This window comes from Biomphalaria glabrata, chromosome 11, assembly GCF_947242115.1.
Source record: "Biomphalaria glabrata chromosome 11, xgBioGlab47.1, whole genome shotgun sequence".
Classification (NCBI taxonomy): domain Eukaryota; kingdom Metazoa; phylum Mollusca; class Gastropoda; family Planorbidae; genus Biomphalaria; species Biomphalaria glabrata.
Genome location: NC_074721.1, coordinates 27,581,099 through 27,607,528, shown reverse-complemented (window position 1 = coordinate 27,607,528; position 26,430 = coordinate 27,581,099). Strand labels below are relative to the sequence as shown.

Below are 26,430 nucleotides of genomic sequence, written 5' to 3'. Positions count from 1 at the left end.
TATATTTAATTAAAAAAATGTATAAATCTTATTTCTTTATCCAGTTTAGAAACGTGGTTAGTGAGATCATTTTTATATAATAACTTGAGATCATTAATTATTTCTATGGCATACAGTGCTGCTATAGTTGGTCTCTAAAAAAAAAAAGAAAAAAATGTTTTATCCGTGAGGAAATTAGTTTTACAATTGTTCATTACAAAAAAATAGTACATTTTAGAGTGCACAATTTATACGATATCGCACGTTATATACATTCATAGTCCAGATTTCTCTTTAGCATTTTATTTGAGATCAAATAATAATCTAAAATAGGGAAATGGAGAAATATTTTGTTACAAAGCTTATATCAGCTCACTCTGCCTGTATGTCTGTCTGATAAAAGGTATGTATTTCTCCAATACCTAATCTTGAATCAAGTTTAAACTTTGCAAACTAATCATAGGCATAGACAAGACATGAATCAATTAAAAGACAAAAAATTAGTCCATTAATTATTGATAATTCAATATTTTTGTTGACATCAACAAGGGATCTAATCCTTAATTTTTCATAAATATGGCTTAATTTTTCGGGTTTAGTCCTCTTAAATAATTGTTAATGGTATTTCTTATCAATAACAAAATTAACAATTAGTGAATTAATAATTGGTAATTATTTTTTTTTTGTTAATAAGGATTAAGGTGGATAACGTGTTCATTATAGCTAGATATAGTTATAGGGTCGAACTTTTTTAGACTTGTTTTAGCGGCGTCGAAATCTCATTAATTATCTTGATGAATGCAAAGAAGTCTTCACATCGCAAGCTAGCCGCAAACAAGACAAGTTCAGATCTGTTGCAGTGTTGCTCGCGTTTTAGTTTAAGCCTTTTTTTTTTATTAAAGATCTACATTCTTTGCTAATGCCTGAGATTTTGGCTTTTTTTTTTTTTAAATAGCGACAATCAAATTATGGTTCAGTCTTTTGTCTTGAAAGCTTTCTAAATTTAGTGATTTTACAAAAGATTTTATTCTAGTCAAATGTGAATATTCGTTTGTTACGAATCTCACTGATCTATCTTGTGTCTGTTCCAGTTTCTAAATGTTTTCTTGAATTGAGGGGTCCCAAAAAGAGGATTATATTCTATTAGACCAATAATAAACATAATTCTTATTGTCCCTTAGAAATCATTGAAAGAACACATTGAAAGTTCATAAATCTGAAAAAATTGCAATTCCGAAATATTAGCTAACCAGGGGATCTACCGAAAACTGGAAAACATGACAAGAAGTCTTCGAGCCCAAAAAAAATTGGGAATCACTGTTCTATAAATTATGCAATCGTCTGCAAATACTCTGACTTTTGTTCCTGAAATAATGCAATTTGGTAAATCATTTATGTAAATTAAAAATAGTAGTGGTCCTAAGACTGTTACTTGAGGTACACCTGAGTTTACTGTTATTGGTGTTGATTTAGAGCCATTTATTATTACAGTTTGTTCTCTCCCTATCGGAAAATCTTTAACCCATTGATGCAATGGACCATTAATGCAGAAATATTTAATTTTTTTAAGCGAACTATGGTAGTGAACTTTGTGCAAAGTCTTGGGAAAATTTTGCTTAGTATTGTCTAAACCTTTTAAAAATCATCAATTAGTCCTATTAGTTGTGTTTTACATGATCTATATTTTGTAAATCCCTGTTGGTATAGAGTAAGGACATTATGCATGTCGAAGCGGTTTATGATGTTGCTACATATTATGTGTTCTAGGATTTTACATGTGATACTGGAAAGTGGTATTGGTCTGTAGTCTCATGGGTCTGATTTTTCATCTTTTTTTTTTAAATAGGGGAGGGAGGGGTTGACATTAGCTTCTTTCCAGTCCTTTAGTAATCTTAGCGAACTCATCTAGGTAACGTATAATCGTACAAATATACGACAATGTTGCCTAAGAAAGTAAGTGTAGAGTCGAATTGATTTGTCATTTAATTAGTAGACAGAGAGTGAAGTATATTGTGCACGATCAGGGAACGGACTGGCTATATGGGCAAACGGGCAAATGCCTGGTGGGCCGGCACCAAATGGGCCGGTCTGGTCGCGACCAAAGAATTTTTTTTTCAATGCAGACAACTTAAACAAAAATTTGACAGCAGCAAGACACAGATGCCCGAATACGTTTTAATTTACTTTTTCATTAATTCTTTTTTACAATTAATTGTGTTTCAAATTCAACAATAATATTTTTAAAAATTCAAACTATACACTGTAAGTGTTATCGTTTGCAAAACGTTAGACAGTACTTTTTGATATGTACGAGCGGCATAGTCTGCTTTGATGTCTTTGAGGTTGTGTTTGGCCTAATCATTTTGCTGGTCAGCATGAACGTTTGATGGCACTCCCACTTGTTTTTCCTCATTCCATCCCCAATCATTTGATGGTTCCATTGAAAATGTTACAGAAAACGAGGGATGAGAGAGGTTAGAAAACATTGGTGTAACGCAGAAAAAAAATAGGGGCTACAAAAAAAAAAATAAGCTCTTTAACAATACTTAATAGAAATTAACTTAAACACACAGAGGCGCGAAATTGAAAACCACACAACTTGTTCACATCTCAATATCAATATAGAGTTCGTCTTACTGCGATTTGTAAAGATAAAGCATTCTTTTTTGTTTATTTGTAAAAACAAATCTAAAAATACTACAGTTATGCTTACACACAAAAAATATTATTGCATGTATGAAAAAAAAATCTCACTCTAGAACTAGATCTACATATTTTTTTTGCTATTATTATTAGCGGCCCCCGAAAGGGGAAAAGACGCTATTAGTTTTGTGCGAAATGTCTGTCCGTCTGTCCGTCCCGTTTAGATCTCGTAAACTAGAAGAGATATTGAAAATCCGACTTCACAATATTTTAGACCATTCAAAGTTCTGATGCAACGGCTACTTTTTTTTTCCTGAAAGCGAAAATTCTAATTTTTAAAATTAATTATGCAAGCAGTTTTTTATAAGAAAAAGCTAATTAGTATGCATTATATGTTAGACCTAATTTAAGACGAATAGTAATCTTATAAACAACATTTTCGTGAACATTTTTTCTATATAGCGGAAATTTTTATTTTTTTTTATTTGAGGATTCGAATATGAGATTGAGCCTCTTCAAAACAATTAACTTATTTAGTTCGAACCGAGGGTCCCGGGTTCGAATCCTGGTGAAGACTGGGCTTTTCAACTTCTGAGTCTACCCAGCTCTAATGGGTACCTGACATTAGTTGAGGAAAAGCAAAGGCGGTTGGTCGTTGTGCTGGCTACATGACACCCTCGTTAACCGTATGCCACAAAAACATATGAACTTTACATCATCTGTCCTATAGACCACAAACTAGTTAGGCCAGGTTCACATCTAACTTTACATTCACTTTCACGTATCCTTTGATCTGCGGGACGGTTTGGGCACTACACAAGATCTGTTCACCTTCTTTCTCCATTCTTATCTCTCATTTCATTCGGATTTTCTTTCTGAAAATATTGAAGCCTACCTGGGTGGACCACTGGTCGTGCGGTTTGCGCGCTGGACTGTCGTTTGGATTTATCGACGATCGAAGGTTCAAACCCTGCCTGCTCCCATCCCCCGTCGTCCTGCGGGAGGTTTGGACTAGGAAGTTAACTATCTTCAACTCTGAAGGATTATCCGAATTATGTAAAACATTTTACTTCGGGGGCCGATTTTGAGTTTGTGTTTCCACACAAACTGTCTTTTGTAACCTTGTTAATGACAAACTTATGCATATTATGAACCAGAAGTCATTAATAACAGAAATTCTTTTAATAATCATCTGTTTTTATATAGCGCTGTCACATTCGATAATGGAAGGAGATTTATATTTAAAATAATTGGTCATGGGTTTCCTAAGTCAGACAGGAAAACCAACGACTTAGCATAGTTTAAGTGACAGAACAACATGCATGAATAGATTGAGATATAAAAAGCTTCGAAAGTAAGTATCTTACTTTTTGAAGTAACTTCTGTAATCTAAAAAGAATCAAAATTTTCATAATTTATTCATTTAAAACTCATTAATGCTGCTATTGTATTGTTTATAATTTTCAGACATCATGCATGTAAAATATAATACATTTCGTAACCCTACGCAAGCATACATCAAGTTTTCGATACGCTATCAAACGTTATATATTTGAAGAAAATTTGATTTACATATATAATATAACACATGAGGTTTCAAACAATCAGATGCCTCAGACCTCATTGTCTGAAAAAGAAACTTTACTGCCCCAGCGCATCCAAGGAGAGAGGGGTTGAGCTTAAAATCCCCCCTCCAGGAGATTTTAAGGCTGAAACCCTATTCAATTAAACCAAACAAAAATTAAGCAAACTACTGTCACCAAATTTCATGAGCGTAGCCTAAAGGGTTTTTGTGGTTACCCTTCCCATCTAATACAAAAACTAAAGAAAACTATAGTTACCATTTTCTACCAGTCGCTGGACTCTATTAATTAAGTGCAGTGAAGAGAGGATGTGCTTTTAGATTTTTGTAAGTGGTAGAGTAGCAGGCTAATGCACTGTAGATACCTAAGAATATGCATTTTTTAAAGCTTAAAATACCGGCAATAATGTTTGGATCCGGGGCTCAGCCCGAAACCCCGCTGGGGGAGCTCACAGTACTCCCCTAGACTCCCTAGCTATCAATGGCGGTGTGTACTGTCATTCCACTAACTAAAGGTAGAGCCTATTATAGGGCACAAGATAACGTCCGAATGAAGAATGAAAGGTCAGTATGTAATGATGATTAAATACATACACACACACACACAGGACAAAGAAGCAACGTTTTAATGTGTGTTTTGTAAACCATACCTTTTTTAAGTAGGAAAGTTGACAGGTAATGAAAGTCTGTGACTTATGTGTGTTTGTTTAGTCATTATTTTAAGCGGCCGCCGCAAGGGTAAAGTCGCTATTAGTTTTGTGTTGTCCGTCTGTCCGTTCTTCCATCCGTCCAGTTTAGATATCGAAAACAAAAGAAATTGAATATCGGACATCATGATATTTTATATCATTCAAAGTTCTGATGAAAAGGCTACTTTTTTTCTCTTTTCGAAAATAAACCATTTGATTTTGAGATTGACTATGTGTCACTTTTAATTAAATGAAAAACTTTAGGGGAGATAATTTTTTTCTAAAATGTCAAAGTCTTCTTCATTAACTAAGCTCCATTCATGGATTACCTCATTGAAACTATTTGCATCTAAGGTCACAATGGAAAAAGTATCGATGGCTCATTATAAAATATATTTTCCATTTATTTACTAACCCATGAAATAGAATATTGATTCAAAGGTTGTTTAAAAAAAAATTGATACGAAATCCATTTTATTTATTATTTAAACAGAAGTGAATATGGTGTGAACATCATAGTATACACTATTATCCAGTAGGCCTACTAATCCTGATCAAAATTTTGGCTCGAACTAGTAATTTTAAGATTAAACGTGTAAAGTGATAAGAATTCTAGCAGAGATTTAGATTTCTTGGTCCACCAGGGAGGGTAAACATCACCCACCAAACAAGCTGTGAATCTTCATCATGCTGTGGCTATAATTCAAAAAGCAGATATGGAAAAGTGGTGCTGGGACAAGTCAGAAAACGCAAGTGGAGTCTGGGAGAGCATTAGGCGCCCTGACCGCACTTCTCCGTCTTGGAGGCTGTCAAAGCCTGAACAGGCTATATAACATAGGCCAAATTTAGATTCACGTGCCCTCGCTGCGGGGAAGAAGAGGAAACCGTGTCTCATTTTCTTTTTGACTGCCCAAGACTTACTGATCTCCGTCTATACAGGTCTGGGAAACCAAAAAGTATCGACCTGTATGGCGACATGTATGCCAGCAGAATTTCTGTCCAGGGTGGCTCTTTGCAAGAGAGGATTTGAGCCTCTCAAGTCCTCACTCCTATGGAGTTTAATGATGATAATGATAAAGATCTAGTCTAGATTTAGATGTAAATCTATTCCAGATCTAGTCTATTCTAGATCTAGTATAGATGTACAAATTAAATAATCTAGATCTAGATTTATAATATCTTATCTTATAAAATGCAGGCATTAATTCAAAAAAGAAGATTTTGTCTTTTGAAAACCCAATAAGTAAAACTATATATTCAGGTCCAAGAAGATTTTGGAGCTAGCATGAGGAATAGCTTATTTCTGCGTTGTTTTTTTTATTTCCTACTCTTCTTCTCCAATATATTGTTACGAATGAACAGTGACAGGTAGAGGTCACTATGTGTGACCCCGGCGAGATGACACAGCACCGAGTGTTATCTGGAATCTATGTGTGTAAACAAAGACAAGATGTGACGTGCCCTCACGTGTTGTTCCAGAGGACGAAGGGGGTAGTGTTACAAATGAACAGTGATAGTTAGAGGTCACTACGGCGAGATGACACTGCAACAGGTGTTCTCTGGAATCGACATGTATAAACAGCGACAGGATGTGATGTTTCCTCCCATGTTGTTATAGAGGATACTAGCAGTGTTTTTGCAACAATAGACAAGCGATTAAAGACTCTATTTAAACCAGAGAGTTGATGTGAAAAGAGTCAGTACAGTCGTCGTTACTGTTGTCTACTGTGCGAGACAGTAGAAGAAAGTGGACTTGAGCCGTTACAGTCGATACAGTCGATGTAAGACGTATACGCTACATGTTACAGTGACGAATTGTTATAGTTATTATTCAATAAAGATATTTAAAGCTGAAAAGTGAGTCGTCAAGTTCTTTGCAGTGTTTTTATTTGTGTGCCTACTAGTACATTTTGCCAGAAGATCAGAAATACGTAACAATATGAAGCGCAATAGTTGGGGAAATGTACGAATCGCATGTTATCAGTTTTAAGGGAGCTTTTTTTTTTTAATTCTAATTCCAGAAGAAATATAAAAGTCTTATCATTGACGATGTGTTGTTCTGTTTGCTTTTAAGTGAAAAATAACGCCAAATGAGTTTTTTTTTAACTTTAAACAATCAAAACAAGAATATCGCTTGAATATTTCTAGTCCTGGGTGAATTCGATGGGGGCTGCCTCTGATTTTGTTTGATTGATAACACTAACTCTCTTTGAAATCTTGTTCTTCGTTTAGTTACTTCTCTTAGCTTTAAAGAAAAAAACCAGATGTCTAAAGTAGGGATCTTGGTGGCTCAACGGAAGTGAAGGATACCTTTATAAATAGATAAATTATTTTAAAACTGTTAAGTCTTTTTTTAGCTGGTATATGCATTTTGATTTAAAAAAACAACAACAAAAAAAACAACTATTGATGTCTTTTTTTCGACGATTCTACTTTTCTTTTCAAATTTACATTGCCATCAAGAAAAGAATAACTAACTTAGAGTTATTAGCTTACACTTACCGATAATGTTCTCCATAATGTTAAAGCCAACTTAAAATTTTCAGTTAGAACTGCACAGATAAAAAGCTTACATTCTTCAGAATCATCTCTTGTGTTTGAGCTTTGATCAGTTTCATCTACATTATTATCGCTTTTTTGTTTTTCCTGTTCTTCTGTATCAAGTTCTATTAATAAAATAGAGATCATGCTTCCCTGACATAATTTTAATAGCTCTCAGTGTGATTAGTGAACTGTGTATGTAAATAAATAATCCCCTGTTTTTTTATTTACATAATTTATCTAGAGGCTCTATGTTGTAAATTCATGGTAGATGTTAAAAAATACATGAAAAAAAAAACACAAACCTTTTGTTTGAAATAAATATTTATCTTTTAGATGGGTTATGTCTTTCTTTGCATCCTATAAGAGATAAATAGAAGAAAATATTAAGTTAGCACGCCGACCCTTGTGTTCAATTTTTTTAAGCCATTAGATGCATTGCGTATCAGAACTATAGAATCACATTCCTTTTGGTCTACAAAATATTAAAGAAAATGTAGATCAAACTTAGCAAGATGTTATACTGTTAGATAGAAAGACCTTTTGTTATGTATGTCTAATTATCGTACATTTTTATAACAGACAATAAACCGGTTCTTGTGGTCAAAATCTAGTATCAGCCACATCTTTTTCATTTTACCTTTTTACCTTTATCTATCTTTTAGTCTGTTGGACCGTTGGGGCACCAAGCAAGATCTGTCGACTGTCTTTCTCCATTCCCCCCCTGTCCTTGCCTTGTTTAAATCCTATATCAATGGTAGGCCCTTATATTCTTTTATGTTGTCTTCCCATCGCTATCTCTGTCTGCCTCTTCTTTTTTTCCTGGTAATGTTCCCTGAAGGAAGGTCTTTGCAAGTCTAGTGATACTTGCAATATGGCTATATATTTTAAGCTTGCGTTTCTTTTACAATAGTTAGTTTTTCATAGAAGTTGAAAGTATTAAAAAAAAATCTTTGTTTTAAATTTAAGAAAAACATTTCAGAATCTTGAGAGTTAATTTTATATGGCTGTGACATAATGGGGAACTAACTATTTTTGATTAGTTATATAGTTAGGAGTGATTCCCCTTATGTAGTTTATAAAAGGCCTTGCAAACTGTGCTTAGTTGCCACTTGCTCCTGAGTTACCAGCTTGACCACTTGACCTGTGTTGTGAATAGTATTTTTCTCTGTTAGTGGTCGTGTGTCATGGGGTACTCCGAGAAGTGTGCCCTGCTCTGGAAATTTTTGGGCTAAGTATATCTTTAGTATTATAGTATTTAAGGTATTTATAAGTAGATTTAGCCTCAAATGATTTCCAGGCAGTATATTTTTAACCTGATGTTCTGCATCCTGGGGTACTCCCAAACGTGACATATTTTTGTAACCTTTCTCTGATGGATTCAACCTGTATTGAATCATAAGATGGGCTTTACATATTTTTTAGCCTTGTCTCTGAGGGATTCAACCTGTATTAAATCATCAGATGGGCTTTACCAAACGGATGTCTATAGGTGGGATTCTATGAAGCTATAGTTCATCGTGACCCTTTTGTTGTTTTTTTTTTTGGCTAAAAGTGGCTAGTGTCAGCCTGAAGTTTGTAACCCCAGATTGGTCAAAAGTTGTCATGTGTTGACCTGAGGCCTGTGACCTTTATTTTACTCATGTAAATGTGTATTCTACAGAATGTGACTATATATATATATATATATATATATATATATCATTGGCCTCCTTCAGTCGTAGAACGACTATGGTTCATCTCAGAGCACACTTCCTCATGTGTCTGTGGAGCCCTATTTTGGAGAGACACTCCCGTCCACAAATAGCGCAGATTAAGGTGGCTTTTGTTGTTTTGATGGTAGAGGAGCTGGCCGTTTTTCGGATTGTACGTTTTTCTTCCTGAGCTGAGACCCATGTACTTTCACTGTCCATAGCTTTCTTGGTCACTGCCTCTCTCCATCTGGTGCGGTCTAGAGCTATGTCTTCCCAATTGTCAGTATTGATGTTCACTGATTTGAGGTCACGATTTATTCCATCTATGTAACGGAGGTGGGGGCGACCAGTTTTTCTTGTGCCAGTCGCGAGTTGTCCATAGAGGATGACTTTCGGGATGCGCTTGTCCTCTATATATATAGTTCTCATCTATTACATGCAAATAAGGACAAAGACAAAAAACGAATTGTTTTTGAACCTTTAAGTTTCTAAACAAAAAATATTACTTACGTCAAGGATATCCTCTATTTTTAAATATTCTTTTAGTTTGATTCCTTGTTGTATAAGATATTTGATAAACTCATAGCGCTCAAGATTTTTTGAAAGCAATACAATCTGTTTTCTGGTGTTCTTCTTGTCATCCTTAGCCTTAAATGAGTTGACACAAAAAGACATAGTTGTTAACCAAAATAAAACAAGCAGCATAGAAATAGTGTTTTTAACACTAAAAATAAACAGGATAACAACCTGAATTCGAACTTATGGATCACGCCAATTTGGGGCGATGTGCTAACTACTCTGCTAGTCATTTACTTAAGCCTATAGAAGATTTTACAGTTAAATATTGTAACTTAGAATGGTAACTTTTAAAGAGAAATAAATAAGCCTTTACCACTTCTTCAGTGAAATAATTTTTTTTTCCTTGTTCGACATACCAAACAAATAATTAATTACCAATAGTTAACGTGAGCCGCGTGAGCCTGACCTGAGATTGGATGCCGGAGAAATAACGTGTAAAAACTTTTTACCAGACAGACAAACAGACTGAGTGAGTTGATATAAGTTTTGAAATAAAAAAAAAAACTTTTTTACTCCACACCCATTCCCCACCCGCGAAATAAATTCTAATTACGCTAAGTATGAATTCAACCGATGTTAACTCTAGATCTATCGCTAGTGCACAAGCCAAATTTACATTTACTTACTTTTTATTTTGGAAAACTAAAACGGTTAATTTTTTTACTCGTGTCGCCAACGAGCTATTAATTCTTTACTCATCAATATACATTAACTGTTAATTTTCTATAAAAATCTATAGAGATCAATTTATACTTGGATAGAAATGATAAACATGTTTTAACTTCACTCCATCTATAACTGTACTTATTTTGTCATTCAGTCTAATAAGGCATTAGATGTTAACATTATTTTATTTTATATTGAAGTACTTCGATTTTATAATCTAAATTAGGAACAATATGAATAAAACTAAAATACCTGAGACTTCGGTGAGTCGAGCTTCCACAGTCCACCATGTTGAACTGCAAGATCTAACTGATTCAGCCGAATGCACAGTATAAGAAAATCCGTAGATGCTAAAATACCTTTACCTAAAAGGCGCAAAGAAATAAAATAGCTACATGAATTACTTTGTTTTTATTATTTGTGATAAGCCTACTGTCTTGTAGTTGTTGATGTCTCTCTGACTTCCACAGATTACTCTGGAGATGTCTGAGTTTCTTGTGCGGGTGTATTCAGTGCGACTAACAAGAACTGAAGCCCATCAAGACCAAGATGCTAAGTCCAAACCTTTATAACTCACAAATGATGGTTTAATACTGAAAAGGCCACAGTCAAGTCTGTGTTCATAAATACGTATTATCCCTAAATAAAATTATCACAAACTAACTTTATGTACATCGGTAGTCTCTAATCTCTACCGACGTCACACGTAGTGTTCAAAGTCCGACATCTATGGTGCGTTTCTATACACACTACTAATACTAAAAGTCTCACATATATTTTCTTGCATTTGCGAATAACAAAATAGTATATTAGGTACTATCACAGCTAAATATGTCACTGCTAAAGAGCTTAACTGTCCATGTTGTATGTTGCAATTTTGTTAGTTGAACTTTTTGTTGATCTTTGCCGAATTTTCAGGGGCGCTGATATTAAGTAACCGTGATACCGAGGATTCTATAGATGTATTTCTCTTGATCTAAATACATATTTAATAAATGATGATCGCTTTTAAATCAAATACAGAAATTTGATTCAAAACTTGGGATCACTATGTGCAGTAATAAAATGTTTCAGACAATAACTTTCTTTCAAAGTTCAATAATGATATATTCACTTTTACTACTAGATTTAATACAAATACAAGACTGATCTCTACAAATTCTAACTCAAAATTTAAATAAGTCATATCTATACAAGATTTACATCACAGACTGCTGCTTCTCCAAGGCGACCCTTTTGACCTTACTTTTGACACTTGGCTTAACCAATGAAATTGTTTCAACCCATCAAAGTCACTTACTGTAAGGTGTCACCTATTTAAATGAAGTGTGTCATGGCTTGATTAGCGTGTGCCATGGGTATTTCCGACACATGCAGTTTGTTATCCCTTCCTTGGCATAGTTTATTTTAAATTATGTAATATTTTAAATTAATACGTGACAAAATACCCCCCGTACTCTTTAACCATTTGTATGGATTTAAAAATTGCGTATATGTTAAAATATTTATATGCAAAAAATATACTACATATGAAATGTCAATTCTGAGACCTGATAAATAATTATTATATTATATGAAAATCATTAGGGTAGTAGTTTTAAATGTGAAACAAATTGCAATATATATATAAAGCTAAAGTTGAAAGACAATTTTATGTCATGTATCTGTAATAGCATAATAGAAAATTATGTGTGTAATAATATTAGACATGCAACAAATTTCAATACATATGAAATAAAAATCAAAAAGACTGAAGCATGAAATACAAATTTGATAGAATATAATAAAGAAAGTAATTGGTTCTACATATCTTAATTAAGTGTGATTTCTTGATGAATTTGAATGTGAAGAAAGTGTTACACAATTTGGTACATACGGAGAACGGAAGTGTGAAGACTGAAACCATTTCTTTGTTACCATTATGATTGAGTGTGTGCGTTTTCTAAACTTGTAGAAAAGGACTCTCAGCTTTTGAAGATGTTGTCTTCAAGCTATATTCAATCCATAAAAATGGTCTGTTTGAAATATGTGTTTGTTCTGCGAAAATAAAAATTGTCCGGTGCCGAAACTCAATTTATTCTTTCACGACCGTTGTCTCTGTAAAATGTTTGAAGCAGAATATTGTGAATTAGACTGGTCAACAAAGCCATGTTGTCGTCTCGTTCTATCTAGATAAATATTTAGCTTTATTTGAATGGAACAAAATGGCGATAAACTCACACTGTTAAGTTGGTCATTGGCCAAGTTTGTCAATAAAGTAAATAAAAAGTCTGATGGTAGGGCGATAATAATAGAAGGAGGGGCAATAATGTTAATAAATTTATACGTGATATTACTAAAACGATACAACACGCACGTGTTTTATAATCGTGAAGTAAAAAACATGGTTACGATAGTGTGTATGTGTGTGTTGCCTTATTAATTAAAAATAAACAAAAAAAAAACAATGACCGACATGTTTTGTTTTAAATGTTGTTAAAAATGATAATTAAATTAACGCTTTAAATTTAGCGTCAATCGAATCATTAGGGGAGGGGCTAGTGAAAATATTTAAAGTATAACATATTTAAAGTATTATATATTTAAAAATAGTATTTCAATCATTTATTCTTATCTAAACTTTTAATTATTTAAGAAATTTCTTATTCAGATAAGTATATATTTAAATATTATTTATTTCAAGTATAATTTAGTCGGTTAATACGTAACAAGATCTTACACAAATAGGAATCTAATATGTTCTGTGCAATGGAAGTTTCGGTCGATGTTTTTTTTATGTCGATTGTGACGTAACTCTTCCCAGTCTTGCCTTTCCCTTTCAATACGTCACTAGATATGGTAAACGGAAAAAAATCGATATTTATAAGGAGTACAATTAAAATGTAACTGATCAACCATTAGATGTTATTATTCAAATTCAAAGTTAATAGAAAGAATGTCTATTATAAACACAATTTACTTATCATTTAAGGCTTCTTCAAAGCTGGTTGAATTTTCAGATTCCTGAAATTAAAATAAATGTTACATTTTAAATCGTTTTATCATATCATGTTTTTTTACACCATTTTTTGTATTCATTTTATATTTCAGATGTATATCAAATACTAAGCCAGCAAATTAGTAGCTTCTGTTCTGTCTTTTCAAATAGATAATTAGGATATTTTCTGTTTATGGAAAATACAAATTACGCATTTTATAAAAATAAAAAAAATAATAAGAAAAACAAAAGCATTAGTTTGTAAAATAATACACACACGTTAAGTTATAGTGTTTTAATATATAACAGCAGCTGCCCTGTAATTATAGAGGTATCCACCACTTTAGAACATTGGTGCTCAACCTTATTTATCCTGCGCGCCGTTCTATTTTCCAGTTACTATCCGTATTTTCACAAGGACAAAAAAATGCAAAACAAGCAACTTATTTTTTTTAAATCTTTAAAACAACAAAGCTTATCTAAAGGCAACATCTCAGCACTCACAACTATATCACTCAATAATGAGGAAGTTATTTTCCTTTTATACATCAAATAAAACGTTTTATTACCAATTAATTTATGGCTAATCATATATAAATATATATATATATATATATATATATATATATATATAGATAGATAGATAGATAGATAGATAGATAGATAGATAGATAGATAGATAGATAGATAGATAGATAGATAGATAGATAGATAGATAGATAGATAGATAGATAGAAAAATATTGAAGATATAGGTTTTCCACCTCAAAACGCTCTGTCGGTGAATTTAAACTCAAAACCATCTGGAGGGGTTTTAAACTTTTTAAAAAGTCGTCTGTAGGATAGGATTTAAACTCAAAACCCCCGATTGGATTGGCTACGCTCAAATAATTTTAGTGTGTAATTAGCTTTTTTTATATTGAAGAGGTATTTTTTTTATCAAACCACTCTGAAAAGGAGGTTTCAACTCAAAACTGCTATTGGTAACACTCATAGCATTTTGAATGCGAAGTTTGCTTTTTTCTTACATTGAAGATATATTTTATAGCCTCAAACGCCGCTTGCAGAGGGTTTTAACACAAAACCCCTTTGGCTACGCTCATAGATTTCTGAGTTTGTAATTTTCTTTTTTTTTTTTATATTGAAGAGGTATTTTTTAGCTTCAAACGCCGATGAAACTCAAAACTGAGTCAAATCCCATTTAAAATTTTGAGTGTGTAATTTTCGTTTTTATACCGAGTATTGAAGAGGTATTTTTTTAGCTTCAAACCCTACTGAAGAGGGGGTGGGGGTTAACTCAAAACCCTTTTGGCTACGCTCATATAATTTTGAGTGTGTAATTTTTCTTTTTTTATATTGAGGAGGGGGTTTATCGTAAATTTTGGAGGGGGTTCCAAAATCAAAATCTTCCTTAACTGTGCTCGTAAAATTTGGATGATTGTCGTTTGCATTTTTTTGCTGTCTTATAGAAGTGGGGAATTTAACTGCAAAAACCCGTGGTAGGGGGGGTTTAAACTCCAACCCCCTGGTAGGGGGTTTTAAACTCGAACCTCCTGGTAGGGAGTTTTAAATTCAAAACACCCCTAGTAAAGGGTTTTAAACTCAAAACCTCCTTTGCTGTGCTATGGTTATTGATAGTTTAGTATTAAAATCTCACCTAAAATAAAGAAAATCAGAGCCAAAAATCAGTCACTAAATTCCGATTTCATTTCGGGGGGGGGTTGAACCCCAACCCCCGCCCCCACTGGGCTACGCCAAATGTTCGCATTATTTTATTGATTTGTATAATGGATTATGTGAAATTAAGCTTGTGTTTATTGATGGCTGGACTCGCCAATATATTGTATATTTAATGTTTTAGTTAATAAAAGTACAGTCTGTTAATCAAGGACTCAATTGACAAATTTAATATTTGTTGTGCTGTACTATTTAAGTAGTCTGTGTTCTCGTCAGTTAGGGTTTTCTCCAAGTCTTGTTTATCAGCAGTTGTGATTATGAATACGCAAACTTCCAAAGCAGAACGTTTTATTGCCAAATGTTGTAGCCATATTATATACGTTCATTTTATCATGTCTTCAAAAAAAAATGTATACATTTCTATTAGTGGTCTACTTTGGCATAGATATTTGTTATGAAGCTCATTTATTAGTAAATATATTTTTGTTGTATTTTTCTGTTGTTTTTTTTTTGTCCATAGTTTGGAATTTCTGTTCATTGTTTAAATATTGTTATAGATAGATAGATAGATAGATAGATAGATAGATAGATATAGATGTACATATAAATAAATAGATAGATAGATAGATAGATAGATAGATAGATAGATAGATAGAGAGAGAGAGAGAGAGAGAGAGAGAGAGAAAGAGAGTAAACTTTCCCTTTCAGTCCTAGTAATCAATAGTCATATGTTTCTATAGCTCACGGTTAACAAGGTTGTCATGTGGCCAGATACCAACAACCTTTATTTTTTCCCAATTTATGTTAGGTGTCCCATTAGACTCAGAGGCATCCAAAGAATCCCCAAAGTAAAAATCCAAATATACATAAAAATACATAAATATCTTTGATGAAACGTTCAAACCTTTCTTTAATGCTTCCCTCGCAGTTTTTTAATTAACACAATATTTGTAAAGACATTTTAATTTAACAAAGCTTTTTTTTTTCACGAGTATCAATTAGACGCATTTTCGTAATCAATTACCTTCAAAATTATTATGTTGTTATTCTTATCGGTATACTCTTCCAGTTCTTTACCATCCATACGAGTTCCGTTGTGAACAAGGAGACATTCTACATAAATAGATTGGGAAAGTTCTTTGATAAACAAACAAACTGTTATTTAATATTTATAGTTAAGTTGATCAATACAAAAAATATATGTATCCATAACTTTGTTATACAAAATGTCATCTTTGCTAGTAAAAAAAGTCTGATGCATTGGATTCTTATTAGTATGAATTTTCCATTGTTAAAATTATTGGACATTGCTCTCTATGCGGGCGTGTCAGGTGGACGTTTTATGAGCTTTAAATATTGTATTCTTCCTAGTTCGCAATATATGCATAGCTTTTTTTTTTAAATTAAAATATGCAATAAGTAAAATAGTTTTGAATATAAAAGGAATTAGATATATTTAATGTAAATTTACAAATTTAGAAAAGTATGACATGAGCATTTTTTAAAAATCGCTAGTGAAATAGCAGACATCATAGGATTTAATATTTACAGAAAACCTTTTTATGTAATGCTCTATTCAGATATGTGTTGGAGTTACAGATCGCTTGTTCTATATATAATATGTTTATATACAATTTAATATTGTATTTAAAATTTAAAATTAAATTTACATATATATATAATATCTTAAAACTCTAATGTAAGCAATAAAGTGTAATTCAACAAAACATACCAATAGTTCTGAAGTCACTTATTAATTTCACAATGTCGTCCTGTAAATACACAATTAAAAACGAACTTAAAGTTTATAATACATAATTTGAATAACAGTAAATTACCATTTAAAAGAGGATTTACGTTTGTAATTTAATTATCGCTTAATTTGTACCTCTGATGAAAACTTAATATTTTCATATTCTTTGCTTTTAGTATGTATAATTGTTTCAACTAATTCATACAAAGTGTTGTTATTTCCTTTAGGCAAAACAAGACAACATTCTGAAAAACAAAACAAAATTATTTCAAAAGACGTTTAAAAAAAAGCTAAAATTTAATTTAATTTTATCATTTAGTTTGAATGAGTCTTGTAATTAAATTGGTAATAGATCTAGAATCTAGACTAACATTAATAAATCTGTGCGATTAAAAATATTTTTTTAAAACAATGTTTTAGTTTAGCGCAATGTCATGCTTTTAGCTTTCTACAAGCGCTATGAGTCTACCACTTACCTCGACTAGTTGGGAAAAGAAGGAGAGGGAAGAGGGAGGGGTATCTGGGTGAAGATTACCTTAATCGCTTTTTTAAATAAATATAATTAATAATAATATAAAAAAAAATAAGTCTTGATTTCGAGGACTCAAGCCTTCTCAAGCCAAAACTCTAACCACCGTGACAACAAATTGCTTATGAAAATAGAAGGTTTAATAGGTATGTATTGTTCCTGGAAGTCATGGCCTACTTCTCTAAACAAAGCATGAAGGGACTAATTCAAATTATGCCACCAAATTTGTCAACTAAATGTTATTTTCCCTGTTCGATACCAAACAATGTATTTAATTTATCAATTGTTATTTGTCAGGTACAAGAAATAAGTAGGCACAATTGTCACGTAATACAAGATTGGTTGTGGGATAAATAAAGTGTAGAAACTTGTTTCCAGACAAACATACCGAGTGAATTGATTTAAGCTTTGTTATAAAACATTAAGAAGTAGTTTGATTGAAATGTTAAATCTCTGTAATAAATAAGCCAGTTGCGAGATGAATAAACAATTACACGTTTTTTCATATAGTGTTTTCTATGGCATAGGTGTTATTCACAATAAGTTATACATAAACTCAACAATCATTTGTAATTACTTTAGTCTTACCTTCCTTTTTTAATAAATTAATAAGCATGAAAAGAAAATTCCTAAGGTTGTGTTCAGATTCAATACTGTAGCCTTCATCAGACTCTTCTAGAACCGACCCAACAAGTTTTACAATCAACTGTTAACATGTTAAAATAAAATATATTCGCTTTGTTGATTAGGACAAAACGTTCATGCTTTAAAAAAACAACATATATTAGCGGCCCCCGAAAGGGATAATGCCGCAATTAAACCTATATGTCCGTCAGTTAGGTATTAAACTTTACAATTAAAAATTAAAAAAAAAGCTTTTATATAGGTAAGGAACTGTACATTTCTAGCCATATTTCTCAATATTGTTACGAATCTCACTATCCAGGCTCTCTGCAAACTGCACCATACACCACCAACTTAAAGAACTTGACAACTCAGGGCTCCAAAGTAACGTAACACTTTAATGGTTGAATAAAAAACAGCCAATACTGTACAATTGGTAGCACGTAACACAAGACTGCACAAATATCTCTTCGATAACACCGTTCCGCCGTATCAAGTCTTGCACTGGCCTCTCCGACTCGTTCCGGGCTTGCACTGGGTTCAACAGTTCGGGACTGACTTCACACACTTGGGCTCGTTGTGTCGGACTCGATCACAGACCAAGATCAAGACGCCGTTCGTCTCAACTGTACTTGACAGTACTCCGCACTGAACCGTCGTAATGCTCCGTACAGAACCACACCTTGAACTGTGCTGTAGTCGACCGTGTTCTGAACTCCTGTCGTGAACCCGCTTTCTGAACCGTCTTGACTGCGACACCTCCGCTCCTATATAGGGTCCCTACTGGCCTTCTCGAACCGGACAGAACGCCGCTCGACGTTTCTATGTGGTCAGATAACTACAACTCTCGTGACGCTCCTGAGCTCTGTTCACGATGCCGATCCTACTCGAACCGTCCTGTTTACACTCGACTCGGATGACCGCTCGTAGCTCGTCACGGTTGACCGCTCGTCTTGCGCTGGTCAGGGGCGATTTGCGTCGGCTGACTACACACACACCACTACCCCTCTCTGTGCCACCACCAAGTTTATAACCTATATGTCAGTCAGTTAGGTATTAAACTTTACAATTAAAAATTAAAAAAAAAGCTTTTATATAGGTAAGGAACTGTACATTTCTAGCCATATTTCTCAATATTTCCTTTTATCAACTCCAACTAAATAAATTAATTACCAATAATTATTTGTTCTTTGACAAAATGGATTTATATTTTGATAGGGACAATGGATAATAGTAAAAGGTTTAAATGGATTCCACAATGGAGAGTGAGAGAAATAAGGTGTACACAACTGTGACAGACAGACAGAAACACAGATTGAGTAGATCTACGCCGTTTACAAATGACCTTTTAAAAATGAAATTCCATATTTTATTCCTGACTAAATGTACGTAGAAAGGGTCTAGCACCTCATCCTAAAAAAAATATTTTTATTTTAAAAATTATTTTTAAATACTTTTTTCTTTCCCCATCACTCGCAAGTAAAGAATCCAATCTTTCAAAGAACTATTTAAAAATATTTGCCTATTATCAATGATAAAGCACACTCAATGTTTTGATCACGTGTAATGTACTAATTATTTACATAATTGGAAACATTGGTAGCTTTTCATAGAGCTTAGAGCATTGCCATTTATGTTAACTTCTCAAAGTGTATGTGTAAAGAATACATTTGTCTTATCAATTGTTACCTTGATTGGTTTTTCAGTATCCTTATCATCAGCCTTTTGATTAGATGTGCTATCACAAACTTGCTTAAATTACAAAAATCATTGAAGATTATTTTAAGATTTAATATTTTATTTACGCTGGTTTTAATATATGTTTGTACTTTAATGTCAACTAGCCAACACAATATATACATAAACAATGTTTTTAGTGCAAATCAAAATGACATTTACCAAAAATTCATTCTCGTTCTTCTCTTTCTTTTCAGACTTTGGTTTCACTTTATTTCTTCTGGAACAGCAATGGAATGTTGACTCATTATCCTTGGAGTATAACAAAAGTTAGAATTATAACAACCAATTGTATGATCCTTGTGTGTTACAATAATTGACTCTTACATTTCTATCAATATATTTACAAAATACTCTCTCTAAGTATTTTAATTGACCTAACACAATTTCATAGTCTTACAAAGAATAAGCACGAGTGCAGTGTTTCACACGACTATGCAGACCCAGCTTTCTCTGTCTTTTTTTTTAGATCAGCTGCTACCAGCTACTTTCCGCTATGACATAGAAGGGAAAATGGCACCTGTGTTGATCTTAATTGTTATTAGGGAGGACAACTATGCTAAGCCGTCATTCTTTTACTTATGTTATGTTGGAGGCCGGTGTGTTCAGTATAAAAGCTTTAATTATCATTCGACAGCTGTGCTGGGTCGGGCACTTTCATCGCTTGCGAGAAAATATCATGGCCAAGCAGTCCTCTTTGACTTAACAAAATAGACAACAAGTAAAGTAAAAAGAAACAAGGTTACAAAGACAGTGTGTGTGGAAACACGAACTATAAATCGGCCCCCGTTACAGGTCAGTGTTTTGGCCTTCTGTGACGATTGGTCTCGGTTTCCTAACCGGTTTGAACCAAATATTTTTAAAATTAATTATTGTTAATATTGTATTAAATTTTAAGTAGTACAATGCAGATATCGTCTCTAAACAATGTATTTTAATATTTTTTTTGTGTGTTTAAATTTATCAAAATATTTCTAATCAAGACATTTTATACTTTGCCTGACGCAAAACTAGTAATCATGCCTAGTCATTCTAAACAAGGAATAGGCAATATAAGAAATTGGCAATCATTTCGTATTTTGCCTAAAAACGCCAGGCATTCTATCGCCTTTTGCCGTACATATATACAGAGAGGGGGGATAGACAGGGTAGGATAGGCAGAAAGCTGATGTATCCAAAGGAACGAAAAGTAAGAAAAAGAAGTGCCGATCTAGTTTAAAGTCACTGGCATCGCAGACTCCGCAAGGGTAGCACTGTTTAATGCAAACTTCTTATTGGTCGCCATATGTTTCTTTAGGTTGACTGCGAAATGTTTGGGTTAAGCTGAAATGCAGCAGATGTATAAATTCAGAGTTTTCCATCTTGTAGATGGTAGCAAAGCTAGGCTAACGAACCACTCCAGACTGAAGCTTTCTGGTTTAGGAGTTTGTTACTCGTCTTCTTCCGTTCTCCAGCAAGTCTTTGACAACATTTTCAATATATATGTATTAAAGTATAGATAGATAGATAGATAGATAGATAGATAGATAGATAGATAGATAGATAGATAGATAGATAGATAGATAGAAAGATAGATAGATAGATAAATACATAGATAAATAGATAGATAGATAGATAGATAGATAGATAAATAGATAGATAGATAGATAGATAGATAGATAGATAGATAGATAGATAGATAGATAGATAGATAGATAGATAGATAGATAGATAGATAGATAGATAGATAGATAGATAGATAGATAGATAGATAGATAGATAGATAGATAGATAGATAGATAGATAGATAGAAAGATAGAGACCATGACCATATATTTTTTTTAAAACAATACATTAAAATTATCTCAAAACATTTGATAAAGTATGATCGCAAATGTTAATAAGATTTCAACATGCATATGTTCAGGGGCGGACTGGCTATATGGGCATTCGGGCAAATGCCTGGTGTGCCGGTTTGGTCATGACTAGATAATTTTTTTTTCATATACATACATACATGCATACATACATACATACATACCTACATACATACATACCTAAATACATACATACATACATACATACATACATACATACATACATACATACATACATACATACATACATACATACATACATACATACATAAAAGTTTCAAGTACCTATTAGAGTTGGGTGGACTCCATAATGATCCCGAAAAAAAAATCCCAGTCTTCATCAGGATTCGAACTCTCCGGTTTGGAAGCCACGACACCCCTTTTGATTGTGATTGTGCAATGTAATAAGTGAGTAGCTAATGAAATTAATTAGAATTATTGAAATGCTACATAATATTACCTTGTTTTTCTTGTTCAACTGTGTGTTGTTATTATCTTTCTGCAAAAATGTATCACTTGAGTGAATTAAAATTAGTATTTTGATTTTTAGTATCTAAAAAAAAACAATTTATATTTTATGTATTTTAAAAATATATATCGTTATACATACTTTATGAAATATAAGATACTTGTCTGATTTCAATGTATGCTTTGCATCATGCTTTTCTGATTTTAATGTATGCTTTGCAACAGACTTGTCTGAATTCAATTTACGCTTTGCATCAATAATGCTTCTAGTTTTTTCTTCATCATCTCCTTCCATTTCTATTTTTTTTTAAACAACGAAACTGTTATTAGTTAATGCAAAGTATATAACATATATATATATATATTATGAAGTAGAATGTGAGGTGTATGTATGTATGTATGTATGTATGTATGTATGTATGTATGTATGTATGTATGTATGCATGTATGTTACTTATAGACATCAAAATCGCTTGACCAATCTTGATAAAACTAGGCAGGAATGTTCCTTGGGTACCAACTTAGACCGTAGTGTATGTATTGTAGCCCTAAAACAAACTTAAGACCCTCAAAAAAAATAAAGTTGTCCGACTCTATTAAAGCTATAGTATTTTATGGATCTAGGCCATGTCTACAATGTTGACATGAGAAAAGATGAAAGGATTTAGACCTAGATCTAATTTTAAGAAATACACTTTGCGCAGATAGTTTTTTACTTTGACACATGAAAATACAAAAGAAGATCCATTGATTTCATTTTATAATATAGATTAACCTTCAATTTTGTGAAAATACAAAAGAAGATCCATTGATTTCATTTTATAATATAGATTAACCTTCAATTTTGTGTTTCAAAAGCATTTTTTACATTAATTAGTTCCTTATATCTGTGACTACAGATTTCCTGACGAACATTCTTTCATTAGACAATACCGTAATGAATCGCGTACTAAAAATTAATTCGTTTAATTGTTTACTTTATAATCCCATTCCTAGATCTTAAACTCTAATTCAACTCTAAGATGATAAAACTTCTCTTAGCACAGATAGTTTTATACTTTAACACATAAACATATTAATTAAAGTCCATTCATTTCATATTTTGATCAAATAAACATTCAAATTTGGTTTTCTAAAGCTACATTCGTTTACGACAGCTGCGAAGCCGAGTTGAGATAGGCCTAGATCTATATTCATTCATGAATCGCGTACTAAAAATTATTTCGTTTAATTGTTCACTTTATAATACCATCCCTAGATCTAAAACTCTAATCCAACTATTTTAACGTATAAATATATTAATTAAAGTCCATTCATTTCATATTTTGATCAAATAAACATTCAAATTTGGTTTTCTAAATCTACATTCGTTTACGAAAGCTGCGAAGCCGAGGTGAGATAGGCCTAGATCTATATTCATTCATGAATCGCGTACTAAAAATTATTTCGTTTAATTGTTCACTTTATAATCCCATTCATTTAACAATGCTATCGCTCTTTTCGTTTTTAATAGATAAGAATGTATCGACTTCGGGTAAACCATTTTCGCAAACCTAATTTTATTTTCGTAGCGAAAGAGAAATAACGTGAAAGGATCATTAGCTACGTTTAACATACATCTAAATCCAATCCACTAGATTATTCAAAAGCAAATGTTTTAATTTTAAAAAAAAATGGATTTTCCCCTATTAGCTATTTTGATCTGATAGCTTCATTCACACTATTTTTACATTGACACATTCGCTTTACTTATTACATTATTATTTCGTCTCAGTGACTATATCGACAGTAATGCACAAATAAAGACCCGCGGGTCGCGGGTAACATATGTCTAGTATATATATATATTTATTTATATGAAATTCGACTCTCTGGCAGTGGAAGTTAGTACACATGCTTGCCATAAGAAAATGTTTGATAAATCAGAATAGATGCGTAAGTCGACAAAAAAAAAGCAAAGTATACATATTTTAATACTTTGGAGAAAGTTATTTTACTGTTATGGAGTACGTTATAATATGAGATTTAAAGTATTTTTTTTATACACAATAGGACATTGGGCTATTTATAATATAGACTATCGCATATTTTGTAATATATATCATATCAATTCTTAAACTGTAAGGATGCTATCTATTTTTAACAAATTTGACAGTATCGGCTACAAAACGAACCTGCGCGTAGTTAACAAAATTTCCACTATAGGTGATGCCCACACTATCATCTAATATACAGTTTAAATCCAAAACTGGATAAGACACCACAGCTACATGGCGATTGACAGTCACCGATTATAAACTATATTTCCGAATTAGCGTAGAACAGGGCAACAGGTTACTTCCGCGAACCTTAAACTGGATTTCATGTATGGCTTTTTTGTTGATGTCTGAAACCTAGAAACAAATTATGATAGTGACAAGTGACGCCCAGAGGTGTTATTATGAAAATAACATAAGTTTATTTACATGAAAATAAATTCAACAAATGTAAATGAGTAAATAACAAGATTACAAGTAAAGTTTGTGTTGCCACACAAACTCAGAGGCGGCCCCCGTGTAAAATCTCCCGCTGGTCGACTAAGGATGGCAACACGCATGGTATGAAACAGAACGTAGAAATAATCATTCCTGCGCGCTAACCGCACAACCAGACATTGCTCTTAACTTAATGACAAACTGGTTACAAACTAATAGCCTATTACGGAATGACAACTACCGGATATGTAAACTATGTCAGAGCATTTTCATTTAAATGGAATTAGAATGAGGATGTAGATCTACCAAAATTAAACTTCTAATTTAGCATTCTCAAGATCTATATCTACTAGATCTAGATATAAAATATATATTTGGGATAATATAGATGTAATTTAGATAAGATTTATGTAGAAAAAAACACTAGATAATCAATTAATAAACTAATTGAAATATTAAATTTTAAAATAGTAGATTAATGTTAGTATTTTATAACATTGCAATATTGACATTGACAATCTCGACTTTAGAAAAAAAAGTCTACACTTTAAGTCTAGAAATTAAAATTATAGAACTTGATCTAGACTAAATTATGGCTGTCTGGTTGTGCGGTTTGCGCGCTGGACTGTCGTTTGTATCCATCGATGGTCCAAGGTTCAAACCCTGCCCGCTCCCATCCCCCGTCGTCCTGTTGGAGGTTTGGACCTTAACTCTGAAAGAACATCCGAAACATGTAAAACAACAAACATTCTAAACTAGAACAAGAAATTCTAGATCTAGATTTTACATTGAATTTAATTAGAACTTAAATCTAAATTTAGTTTTTAAAATCTAGCTCTAGTGTAAAAAAAAAAAAACTAAATCTAGTGTAAAAAATCTCTCTAGTGAAAAAAAATCTAGATCTAGTGTAAAAAATCTAGATTAGATCTAAATCTAGCTTATATTTGTTTTGAAAATGCGAGTCACATTACGAGGTTTAATAAACATTACTATACCGAGTTGTTTTAGCTTTTCATTTAAAGAATTTATTCCATATGACGTCACAGGAAAAAAATCCACTAAGTCACACGGCCTAGTTAGACTAAAAAAAATCATCTATACGAGCAGCTTGTTGAGGGCTCATAGACATTGGCGCACCGAGTGATTTATTTTAGCATTTCTTTTAAAGAATTAACTCCATCAGTTCGTCAGACGGACTAGTTAGACTAAAAAAAATGTCTTCTATACGAGCATTGGTGCACCGAGTGAGATATTGTAGCATTTCATTTGATGGGCTAGTTAGATTAAATATGTATATCAGAATATATATATATATATATATAAGGATTAAAGACGCTTTTTTTTGTCTGTCAGTCTGTTTGTCCGTCATGTTAATAACGAGAAAAAAAATACTAAAAGCTATTGAAAATCTGATTAAAATTTAATTTTATAAAATAAACGGTTTGCTTTTAGAAAACCAAAGAAGCCGTTGCACCTAAACTTTTCAAGCCTCATTTAATGGTGAAATAATATTTTTCATATCTCTTCTAGTTTTCGATATTTGAGTGTGACAGACGGACATTTTGCACAAACCTAATAGCGGCTTTTTCCCTTTACGGGGGACCGCTAAAAAAGCAATATGATATAGCTCTATCGTTATGCAAAATTACAAAACAAATTGTATACATAAAATTAAAGCAGAATAAGACATACATGGGCGCCCGTAGGAATTTTTAATGGGGATGCAAGCTGCCACCTATGGTTCAAAGTCGTGGATACAACTTTCTTGTTACAGAGGCTATTAAAGAAAAAACTATTGTCCCCTTCCTACCATACCTATGCAATATTAAGTGCACTTCAAATACTTGTTGCTTAGCATATACTCCACTAAACATCCAAAATTTGTCATTACTGATGCAGTGACTAAATGATCATCTTGAAGTATACGGCTGTACATGTCTCAACTCACCAACTGCTTGTTGTA

General features: G+C 32.7%; 1 protein-coding gene across 1 annotated transcript; it reads right to left on the bottom strand.

Moving 5' to 3' along the window:
• Nucleotides 1–5: 5 nt before the first annotated feature.
• On the bottom strand, nt 6–22,288 carry LOC129928957 (uncharacterized). Its single transcript, XM_056045562.1, has 15 exons — nt 22,136–22,288; nt 21,986–22,024; nt 19,832–19,921; nt 19,622–19,684; nt 17,897–18,014; nt 16,915–17,024; nt 16,759–16,798; nt 16,051–16,139; nt 13,333–13,376; nt 13,093–13,202; nt 10,626–10,738; nt 9,639–9,776; nt 7,740–7,794; nt 7,396–7,559; nt 6–134 (listed from the first exon to the last, which is right to left on the bottom strand). Exons 1-15 carry the CDS (start codon nt 22,286–22,288, stop codon nt 6–8), a joined length of 1,455 nt encoding a protein of 484 aa, XP_055901537.1.
• Nucleotides 22,289–26,430: the final 4,142 nt, after the last annotated feature.